General features: G+C 39.8%; 1 protein-coding gene across 12 annotated transcripts in view; it reads left to right on the forward strand.

Moving 5' to 3' along the window:
* Nucleotides 1–12013, forward strand: part of TBL1XR1 (TBL1X receptor 1) — a 167937-nt gene that overhangs the window by 131735 nt on the left and 24189 nt on the right. For all 12 annotated transcript variants that reach the window (XM_041732019.1, XM_041732013.1, XM_041732011.1 and 9 more), the window contains 4 exons: nucleotides 6996–7141; nucleotides 9263–9485; nucleotides 10245–10377; nucleotides 10911–11052. In XM_041732019.1, the coding sequence (XP_041587953.1) occupies nucleotides 9320–9485; nucleotides 10245–10377; nucleotides 10911–11052 (441 nt within the window). In that variant the 5' untranslated portion in view covers nucleotides 6996–7141; nucleotides 9263–9319. The remainder of the gene's footprint in view (nucleotides 1–6995; nucleotides 7142–9262; nucleotides 9486–10244; nucleotides 10378–10910; nucleotides 11053–12013) is intronic.

Below are 12013 nucleotides of genomic sequence, written 5' to 3' on the forward strand. Positions count from 1 at the left end.
TGTTTTCCAGTAAGAACTTCTAATATTTCTCTGTAAACAGTGTTTAATGTTGACTGGGCTATGGCATCTGTCTCCAGAGAAAATAAGATCCTTTAAACGTTTTAAATACTTGATACTATGTGATGACCATTCCGTTATGATTATTGTCAGCACTAGGAGATACTGTCTATTAAAAGTCCATCAGCTCTCCCAAATTATATAACTTTTGATTTTTTTTTCTTCATCCGTAAAACCTGTTGCTTGTTGAAAAGGGATTACATTGTGATGTTCAGCCTCAAATGTTTTATAGACTTCCGTTTAAAATAAGTCCTCCTCCCCTACTCATTAAGACTGATTAAGAGGCAAGTGTCCTTGTTGTGAGATGTCTTGATTAAGTGTTGTAACTTTTTGTTTTTCTCAATTCTGTCTCCAGCAAGTTCGCCCTAAGCAAATTAAATTGGTCATCACCACTTTGTATTTTGATGAACCTAGAGTTAGGCTTTCCTATTCAACAAAAATTTTCTCTGGAAGAATTTTTTTTTCTTTTTTGAGATGACTTGAAAATGGAGTGTATTTGACAGTGTAGTACCATAAGTAATGATTGACTTGATTATTCAGTATGCTCCATTTAATTAGCATTCGCCCAAGGGCATTAATAATTTGATTGCCCTAATAACTCACATCTAGCAACCGTATGCAGACTAAGCACTAAGGGGCACACACAGCTAAGCTGTATGGAACAGAACCTGATGCAGTGTTAATTTTGGAAGATTTAAGCTCGTTTGGACCTTTTAACTTTCCCTCCTTCTCCTCCCCTGCCCCCCCTTTTGCATCACCTTTGACTCTCCTATGGTTATTCACAGGTTTAGTGTATTTTTTTCCTAGAGAAGTTGTACCGGCAATTATTTGTGAACTTGTGCCACCTTTTTTCTTGTTGCTTTGTGTAAGATGTAATTCATTTTGCTTTAAATTGTGTATTTGATTTGGGAGAGCATTCTTGATACTAGATAAAACTTTCTGTTACATGTTTAAGAGCTCAATAGCATTTTGGGTAATGGTTTGCGTAATATTGGACAGCTGTGAAACAGTTGCGTTTTATGATTGAAGACTGGCTGGAAAGTGCAAAAACAATACGCCCTTGTTCCTGAGCTGTTTTCTGGATTGTGATTCTGAATGCTGTCACTTTTAAATCCTCATGTTTTTAGAACTGAGGTTCACTTTGCCATCCAGTCCCCATTTATGAGAAGGTGATGATCTACGTACGTTTAAAGCATTTGGTTCCTGAAGGATCGGCTTGCCCGTCCCACCCCCTTCTCTCTCCCCTGTCGACTGACGGGGCCATTCACCGTCTCTGGACCTGGGCCTTGGCTACAGCACTGCTTCTGAGGTGGGGCTTCCCTCAGATGTTGCAGTATTTGTTTGTAAAGTCACACGCACTTACGGAGCAATCCCCACACGCTCGCAGGATATACAGACAACGTTAGGGTTCGGGTCTGTAACCCCGAAGAGCCTATCCGGTTGGGTTCCCCCCGTTAGTGATTTGGTATCAGCCCCTCCCGTGGCTAAGAAGGTGCCAGCAAGCAAAGGGCGGGGTAGCTGCCTCAGTGAGCTCTGGGTAACCGATGCCGGTGCCTGCTGAACAGTCTCGAACAGCCGCCCGGTGCAGGGGGGTCACGAGGCCCGGGGGCCTGCAGCGAGCAGCACTCGGGATCCCAGGTGTCCGCCCCGAGTCTTTGTTTCTTTTTCATGAGCATTTGGTCAGCTACGGAAGTGCAGGTCAAGTATACATAAAATTTGCTTGATAATCAAATAAAATACGCCATGACATTGATGTGTCACATACAGCTGTTGTCCACGTGACTAATAATAAGTGGCAGGTGCTTGTCAAAAGTACTGGTAACCCTTATGCTTCCAAATCAGTTTTTCTCTTTTACAAGCTGAATGGCTATTATTTGCTGATAGAGGAACATTCCTATTCGCACGTTACCTCTGACATAACTGGTTAAAAGACAAATGTTCTTTGATTACCAAATAGAGAACTTGTTTGGTCTTACTAGTAATCCTCTTGTTTATTTTTTTAAGTAATAGCCAGCATAAATAAAGGGTGTAGGGGAACATAAATTGCTGATGGCATTGTAGATTTGCACAATTTCAGGCCAAAGCAGTTGCACAGTTATGAAAACTACTCTTAAAATGCTCATGCCCCCTCAATTTTTGAGGGAATCCATCCTAAGGAGAAAAAAATACGTACACGGCAGAAGCCTATCTATACATGTAGATATTTGAGGTAAGATTCCTCCTAAGTAGTAAACATTCAGAAAGTCCAAACTATCCATCAATGGGGTGAATAATTTACTAGTTGAGCACATTTATTGGCTGAACAGTATGATAATAAAGTCATTTCAGAAAATTTAATCCATATAGAATGTCCAAAATTAGAGCACAGAATTGTGTAGCCCAGTGTGTTATTTGTGATGTAGGAAAACAGTGTGTAAAGAAAAAAAGAAAATATAAAAAATATTAGTTGTTAATTTGAGTTTGTTACTGTAATTTTTTTCCTTTCTCATGTGGTCCATTTTTTTTTGTTTGTTTGCTTGTTTTATAAAACAACATGCAAGATCGCCTATAGCATTTTTTGCTCCTCCTTTTCGCCTTTTCTAAAATCTTTAAATACGGAACTTTTTAGAATAAACAAAAATCTGGGTCTAGAGGACACAGTTGGAAATGGATTTGGGGACAAGGAATTTTGTGGTAATGAGGGCAGGGATATAATTTTCTGTTTGTTTGTTTTTTGCTTTACCTGAAACTTAAATAGGATCTTGGATGGATTATTAGATGTTTCTTCTAGACTGTGTCACTTTGTGTGGCGGTGAGGTTGTCGTTCATCACCTTGTACCATGGCCTTGATGTTCAAGGCCCATTTTCATGTTCTTGTAGTCTGTTTGAAAGGAGAGTTGGCTTGCTCTGGAGGCCTAACACCTCGGAAAACACAGCCCCTGTCATCCCAAGGGAACAAAGCACTCCCTGAAATAAGCAATATGTAGGAAACAGTTGTTCTGTGATCTTGTTTCTTATGTGGGAACCATGCACGGTCTCATGAGTTGTTACCATGCATCCCCCGCCACTGCCTGTCTTTATTCCTGAGTTACTGTATACTAAACTTCATGGTTTTTAGCCTTAATTCTTTTCTGGAATCTCTTTTTCACCTCCCATATCTTAATCACCCTACCGAATTTGTGGAGTACTTGATTACAGAGGTAATATTTGTATCAGTTTTGCTCCTACTCCTGGAAAGAAGGGATACTGTCTTAAGCAGTCAAGTCAGTCTTCAGCATCTCACAGATTTAAGTGAACCCCTTTTTGCCTTTTACGATGTAAATCCAAAGCTGTCCCTGAGAAGTATTTCCTGAATATATATTTACAGATAAATGGAAATATTTTTTGGCATGACCTGGTTTGAGTTTTGTTTTTGTTTTTTCAAGGAAGATTTCACAAATGTTTATTGAGCATTAGTTAAATTAGGTCACATTCTAGGTTTCCAGAATAAAAAGATTTACGAGACATAAACTCTTCTTCGGGTAGCCCAGTCCAGTAGTTGTACACACACACACACACACACACGTGCGCGATAACCACCCAGTGTTGTAAATACCATACTTAGACTGTAGGATTAGCGTGCAGAGAAAGTTCCCTCCTCTGAGGTGGTGAAAAAAGGACTTCCCTCCATTCAGATGAGAGAAAAGAACAGGAACACACGGGGTACCAAGGCGTGAGATAGTATAGCATATTCACAGTGCTACCTAATTGGCCATCACTTGAATTTTATGTGCAATGGGAAGAAAGGTGTGGGGGGCATGGAATTGGGGAGATGAGTCTGGAGACGTAGGTAGGGTCAGATGACAAGGTAACTGTGTGTCATACTTAGAAGCTCGGTCTTTATTAGGAAGATCAAAGGGATCATTGAAAGTGCCCAGAAGAGGATTGTGACTGGTCTTGTTGCACAGGTGATTCTCCAGCTGTAGTGTGGCCAAGGCAATGGATGATGGGAACTAAACTCAAGGTTCTAGCAGAAAAGGAAAGCTGCTGACAGAGACCAGAGAGCTCGGACAGCTAGGAGTTGGGAAACCAGGGGGCGCACCAGGGGCCGAGGTGAGCGTTAGGATGACTTTCAAGGATAATGAAGTTAAAGTCAGGTGTCTAAGGAAAACGGAAGTGTTGGGGAGGGGAATAAGAAAAGAAGTTTTGAAAATAATGATTTTAAACTGCCAACCATGACTAGAAATAAAAAATTACGATTGAATTCAACATTTATTGAAGCAGAGCATTTTTAATTGTGGATCTTTTTTAGGGTAGACATTAATGTGAAGTGTCAAAACAATGCACTAATAAACCCCTTCAGAGTAGTTTTCTTACTATTTGAGAACATTGTAAGCACATGTGTGATAACTTGAGATGTATGTAAGCACCTGGGATAGCTTTTCTCACACTCTGACGGAACAAATTCAGGATATATAGCCTGCCAGTCCAAAATTGACATCATCTGCCTGCAACTCTTAGGATATTCTTGGACATAAGCTTGAACTCTAAATATGATGATTTTGATTATTTAAATTATACTCATGAATTAGAGAGTACAGAAGTCATAGACTCTGCCAAAATTTGTAAGGCTTATGAAAATCAGAACGCTTAAGAAACATTGCTAATAAGATGTCTCAATGTTTCATGCACTACTGACACCACTTTATAACACTCTGAGTTGAGACAACAATGATGTAATCCTTTATTTTCTATTAGGAAACAGGAACTCACTCAGTCTTAGCTTTATCCTTGACCATATTTTAACTTAATTGTTCAGTAAGAGCAGCAGAATGCAGTGGTTACCTCCGTGGTCTCTGAATGAATTTAAATCCTTATCCTCTTAAAAATAATGTGGTATATACATGGAATATTGCTCAGCCATAAAAAGATGAAATCTTGCCATTTGCGACAACGTAGATGGAAAGAAATAAGTCAGAGAAACACAAATACCAAATGATTTCATTCATGTGGGATTTAAGAAGCAGAACAGATGAATGCAGGGGGAAAAAGGGAGCGAGACAAAGCAAGAAACAGACTCTTAACTCTAGAGAAAAAACCGATGGTTACCACAGGGCAGGTAGGTGCAGGGATGGGGGTGAAGGAGCGCTCTCGTGATGGGCACGGGTGCTGTGCGTGTGGACGTGCTGAATCACTGTCTTGTACGCCTGGAGCTAATATTACACTGGATGCTAACTAACTAGGATTTAAATCCTTATTCTGTTAGTGGCTGTTTCCCCATCTGCTAGCTTAGATTATAAAATTAAAAAAAAAAAACAACTATGTGTGCGTTGTGGAGGCCCTCCATCAGTGGTATTGTCCATCTTGAAGTTTTCCTAAGTCTCTAAGCCACTGGCTGTTTAGCCTTTTTCCCGTTTATAATTTACTGTGAATTTATTTAGGGAAGGGAATATAATTGGACACAGGGACCCTCCAGCCTCAGCGCTGTGGATTTCACTGCCTTACCTCTTACCGTCCCTCCATCCTCCCCAGACGTTGTAGCCTTCTACCCTGGCAGGCTGGAACCTGCTCATAGCCACTAGTCGTGGGTACGTCCTGCAGGGACAGTGCAGAATGACGCGTTTTCTTTGACATGTTTCTTAGTCATTGCCCCGTTTCTTAACCATCTCTGAGAACTCCGATTAAGCTGAAAACCAGAAATGTGTTTGATATTGGTCTTGCCAGGAGGCAAGGTCAACGTCTTAAAAGTAACATCTTTTTACCTCTCACTGTGGGTTTCAGGAATGGAATGGCTAGGTGTCTCAAAGAGGGAAGGAAGGAGCCGTGCGGAAGAGGAGCTGAGGTGTATTTTGTCTGCTGACCAATTAAAATACTTCCTAGCCACATGCTTTTTTGGGGAGTCCATAGTATTTTATTCTAGACTGTTTATAAGTGCCACAAGAAGCCTCAGGTGGAAGTACAAGATGCGGAAAGACAGAGTCAGCCCTAGAAAACTAGGATAGGCTGGATAACAGTTATGACATGGGTTAGATCAGTTTAAGACACAAGCCCATTTTCATTTAGATTACTTAGTGTGAAAGTGTCTTAATGTTTCATAATATGCAGTGCCATTAAATTGCTTAAAATACGTTAATGACGGTTACTATTTAATGATAAGCTCTGATGGGTGTTTTAGTGAAGAATAACTGCACTTGCATCTATCATTTTACTAGAGTTTTACCTTTGAATTTGGACTAGACTTTCAAAGCAAGACCAACATAAAGAATTTTTTATTATGTGTTTTGTGTTTAAGTGTTTCAAATTAAAATTAAAGAATTGCTGTTAGAAACTGGATATTTACTTGCTAACTTTTATTTCCTAAAGCTTTCATTTACATGGGTTATTACTAAGTAGCAAAGAATTAGTAAAAATTTTTTGCATTTAACTCCTACGTACGAGACTTAAGTGTAAAAATTTTTGTTATTTATGTTGATTTTAGTTTGCTTATTACCTAAGTTTAAAAAAACCTGCAGAACATTGGATTTATACATTGTTTGACAATTTGTATGTAGAAATTTAAATATGCTACAAAAATATTAAGTGTCACCTTAATTTATCTTGGTCTAAATTATCTTCAGTGAAGCAGTCGACTCACATGATTTCCAAAGACTCCTTCCCCCCTTCCCCCCAGTTTTAAAGTTTGATGCTATTCTTTGAGGAAAATTACAGCTAAATTTTATATGCACTAGAAATTTTATATCATATTTTTTGTGATTAAAGTGAAAAGGAAAATATGTAAAAGTTAGTATGTTTGGATTTTTATATTTTTTGTTTAAAAACATATTTAACCTTAGCTAACAGTCTGAGATTTCAAATGGATGGATTGTGACTTTGCAAGATAACAGAGATCTTTCATTTGTGTCTTTTAAATAGCATGTTGCCATTGGGAGAATAAATTCTTATATCTTTTCTTTTTCTTTTTTTTTTTTTTTTGGTTTTAGGATTTTCTCATTCAGCGTTTACCTTTGGTATAGAAAGCCATATCAGTCAGTCTAACATAAATGGTGCCCTCGTCCCACCTGCTGCATTGATTTCTATCATCCAGAAAGGTCTACAGTATGTAGAGGCAGAAGTTAGTATTAATGAGGTAAGGAAACCTTATTTGAAATTCTAAGTCTTACTCTTAAATTTGTCCTTAAATCTGATATCTTGTCTCTTCGTTCATTATCCGGCTTCAGCTTCCCTAGGTTGACAAAGTTGAAGGGTGGCGTTCCTGGTGTCCCAGTCAGGGTGAACAGGCAAGGCCTGCTGGCTCCCAGCTGCAAGAACCATTGGTTCTCATTTATTTCCCTTTCTATGGTTTTATAAGTAACTAATAAGAAACCGTTTTCTTTAAAACAACAGTGTGCTGTGGAACACGGAGACCATAATTGGCAGTCTGAAAAATCCCAAAACCTCAGGTTATTTGGTTATACCTGATTTTGGAAGGCAGGTTATGATTAAAGCCAACTCTTGATGCTTTTGCCTATACAATTCCAGTGCCGGCCAGCGATGACCCATGAGCCAAATCCTGCCTGTTTGCCCGTTGCTGGATTGGAACCCAGCCACGCTCCTTCATTTATGTACTGTCTCGGCTACTTTTGTGCTACAGTGGCAGTATTGAATGATTGTGACAGAGACCTTATGCTCTGCGGAGCCTTAGATATTTACTGTTTGGCCTTTCACAGAAAAAGTTTGCAAACCTTGGTCTAGCTGAAAATTTTCATAAGTGATCAGGATTTATAATACGTGGAGCTCTTTATTTTCATTTCAGAGATTAACATGTTCCCCTTTACTTTAGCAAGTTTTTTTTTTTAAATAAACCTCTGTGGTTTCTATACCAGTATTTATTATTATAATTATGTAGTACTCTAATTCTGATTTCATTATTTTTGAGTTTCTTCGTCTCCAAAACTGAAAAATCCACTAATATTAAATTAAATGTGTCCTCATTGACTTTTAGTGTTTTCTGTCCCAGATTATCCTTTATCACAGGGGATGAGAAACAATCTCCACCAGTGGCCAGAGTTAAAGTCTCATGGTATCTGAAAAATACATATTTTATAGATTTAATGTAGTACTCTACGGTGTATCTGTGTTGGCATTAAATAAATTATTTAGATTAAATTCTCCAGCTCCTCAAATACTCCATTGCAGCTGACAGCTCAGAAAGGTGTGTGGTGGTGTTGTAGCTCAGAGCAACCCCATCACCGCCCTGTAGGTCTTGGGTTAGTGCACCTTGAGCAGCCTGAGTGAGTTGGGCCTTACATGTGCATTTTCCCAGTTTCTGTTTCTGACTTGTTCTGTCTCCATGTGGCCACTGGAGAACTTTTTATTAACTTGGAGCCTCCTGATATCAATGGGAGGAGCTTTGGAAACTTACAGCAAAGCCATAAAATTAAAGAGCACCTGTCTCAAGTGAGGGTGGTACTTCTCGAATGCTCGCATGCTAGAACTACCCGAGAGGGCTTGTGAAAGCAGGGATTCCCGAGCCCCTCAGAGATTTCGACTCTGTAGGTTTGACTGTCCGTTTCTAACAGACTACAGGTGCGGTGGCCGTGCTGGTGGTCCTCAGGTAACCAAGGAAGAGCGCCAGCTAGGAGCCTGGCCTGGCCCTGGGACTTCGGCACGTCTGCCTCTAAACCTTAGTGCTCCCGTCTCGTCGTTAGCAGAATGAGACGATCAGATGGCCGAGCATCTGACGTCTGTTTCTTGTTTTGATATTGAATCAAATTACGAGAAATTTTTTAGTCCTTGTTTTTTTAAGATTTTATTTATTTATTCATGAGAGAGACAGGCAGAGGGAGAAGCAGGCTGCTCGAGAGGAGCCCAGTGCGGAACTCGATCCTGGGACCCCGGGGTCACGCCCTGAGCTGAAGGCAGACGCTCAACCCCTGAGCCACCCAGATGCACCAAGTCCTCTTAAAACAAAGCTATTTTAAAAGTTTTTTGTTGTAAAGAAGTTTTTATCCTAATGTGGCCCCAAGCCTCTCTTCCCGTTGCATGAACTCCTTAGTGTTGTTCATTGCTTTTCCCCGACGGAATTTTGGGATCTAATTAATAAACTTTTTATCACCTGGGCCCACTTTTCACTATTCCTTTCAATATTTCAGCTTTATCCTCACCAGTATGAACTAGGTGAGAAGGAGAATTTCAGCAGCTCCTTGCCGTTGATTCACCCTAAGTATGTCTCTTTTGTGTTTTCTGCCTCAAAATTCTCCACCTCCAGGATGGTACCTTGTTCGATGGTCGGCCAATAGAGTCTCTGTCGCTGATAGATGCCGTAATGCCTGATGTGGTGCAGACCAGACAGCAAGCTTACAGGGATAAGCTCGCACAGCAGCAGGCCGCAGCTGCCGCCACCTCCACAGCCACCACAAACCAACAGGGGTCTGCAAAAAATGGAGAAAATACAGCAAATGGGGAGGAGAATGGAGCACATACTATAGCAAGTGAGCTGAAATAAGAATTTCTAAAAATTCCTTTGCAGGAAAAGTATTTTGCTTTGTGTAGATGTGTCATCTTCTAAACTGAAGTAACATCGTCTGTTTCATTTATGCCAACTTGTTCCCTTAACTTGTATCACAATTCAGATTTTTATTCCTGAAGCTCCAAAAAGCTAGATTTACTTTCATGGATTTTATTTTCTTCTTTAAATATTTAGAAACCATTTTCTACTATAAGATAAATTTTGTTGTTTGCTCTTGACTTCGAAAGAAAATTTGTAATACTAGTCATTAACCCAGTAAAGCTCTGACATGGAGATAGGAAGGCAACTCTCATGTTATATGAATGATATCAGCAACCCCTACTGGCAGAAATTCAGAATAGTGTTGGCATGGACTATATTTAATTCAGATCATTTTATCATTTTAGCCTTGTTTGGCTCTGACCTTTTTGCAGTCTTTCTCACTGCCTCCTCATCACCCCAAACACACACACACACACACACACACACACGTACATCTTTTAAAAATAGTAGGGTCAGACGTAACTAAAGATAGGAATTTACTTCTCGTGTGACAAGTGCTGTATAATTATTTTTGCCATTACCTGACATAGTTTTTTTTGTTTGTTTGTTTGTTTTTGTTTTTTAAGTTACATTATATGTCACAAGGGAGGTATAAAATGCTGGTTAAGAATTATTTTTCCCCCTCAGGGTGTTATAATAATACCTAACCGGAATTTTCCACTTGATTCTCATGACACAGATAATCATACTGATATGATGGAAGTGGACGGGGATGTTGAAATCCCTCCTAATAAAGCAGTTGTGTTACGGGGCCACGAATCCGAAGTTTTCATCTGTGCCTGGAACCCCGTTAGTGATCTCTTGGCATCGGGGTATGTTTCTTAATGTGAGACTTAAATATCCTACTGAACGAGTACACATTTTATAAAAGCATTACTGACATGTTTTTGTTGCTTCTTTGTGGTCCTTTTGTCTCAGTAAATCTTTATTTCTTCATAACTTAATCTTAAGTTATTTTTTGAAAAGATATATTTATTTGAGAGAGAATGCGCGCACACAAGCAGGAGGGAGCGATGGAGAGGGGAGAATCTCAAGCAGCCCCCACACTGAGTACAGAGCCCGACTTGGGGCTGGGTCTCAGGACCTGTGAGATCATGACCTGAGCCAGAAGGAAGAGTCAGTTGCTCAACCAACTGTGCCCTCTAGGTGCCCCCATAATCTTAGAAGTTTTAATTAAGCTTCTTCAAAAGTGCTGAGGGCCCCCAAAATGGAGACTAAGTGGAAATGGAAACCCCAGAGTCTAGTTTTTATTTGCCTTATTAATAATAGTATGTAAATATGTTGCTTTGATTCTGGGATACTTGAGAATATCATGACAATTTAAAATATACTGCATACTTTCTAGGTCTGGAGACTCAACAGCAAGAATATGGAATCTTAGTGAAAATAGCACTAGTGGCTCCACACAATTAGTACTTAGACATTGTATACGAGAAGGAGGGCAAGATGTCCCAAGCAACAAGGATGTGACATCCCTAGATTGGAATGTGAGTATCACTGTATTATCCATGATGACTACAGTTCCTAATCTACTTAACATCTCTGAACCTCAGACTAATAGCAGCGTTTGTCCATTTGTTCAGATATTTTTTGAATTTCACTAATAAGAACGACAACCTAGGACTCCCCGTTCTCAAATATGCTATTAGATCAAAGGCTGGCCCTCCAGCAGTCAGACCTAGGTTCGACTTGCAGCTCTGCAGTTGATCTTGCAGCAGAACCTTTGTCAGACTGGCGGTTGCCCCTCTGCACTTCATGCTCCTCAAATGTTAGGTAGAGGTGTGGTAACGGTACGTACATAAATGGGGTGATAGATGAAAATCAACAACTGGCACACACTAAGTCCTTAACTGCGAAGTCCTTTGCTAGGCGTAAGAGAAATTTGCAAAATAAAAGCATGTTCTTGTTTTTCTCATTTTGCTCAGAACTGCTGAAAACTTCATTGCCGACTGCCTTTTAGGGACCATTAGTCTAGGCTCTGCCGTAGCTGTGGGAATCTTACAGTTAGCTGATCCTCTGTGTCATTCCATATCTTTCAGAGATACCTTTAGTGCTCTGACTCCCCAGAAAGTTTGAGCTCCTCGTTGACAAAGCTTCACCCGTCGGTTTCAAGTACATGATAACCAGCTTTGTTTGTTTCCATTTCCAACTATGATTGATTTGTGGAAAATTAGCATTTTTAAAGTTCCTGTGTATTTTCCTTTATTCCGTGTTGCCTTCTTTCCTTCCTTGTGACTTTGCATCCATTTTTTACCTGTCTTCCCAAGTCTAAGAAACATCTTAGACAATTTTAGCATTCTTGAGCATTTCATGGGGTTCGTGGTTCTTTCTTCAGCAAACACCCTTTCCTCCTCCAGCCCCTGTCCAACAACTTTTGTGCGACTTTCCAAAGGATCTTCCAAATCCAAATCTCATTCCAATGAATGAGATCTTTTTTAAAAACGGTAT

The sequence above is a fragment of the Vulpes lagopus genome, chromosome 17, assembly GCF_018345385.1.
Source record: "Vulpes lagopus strain Blue_001 chromosome 17, ASM1834538v1, whole genome shotgun sequence".
Lineage (NCBI taxonomy): Eukaryota > Metazoa > Chordata > Mammalia > Carnivora > Canidae > Vulpes > Vulpes lagopus.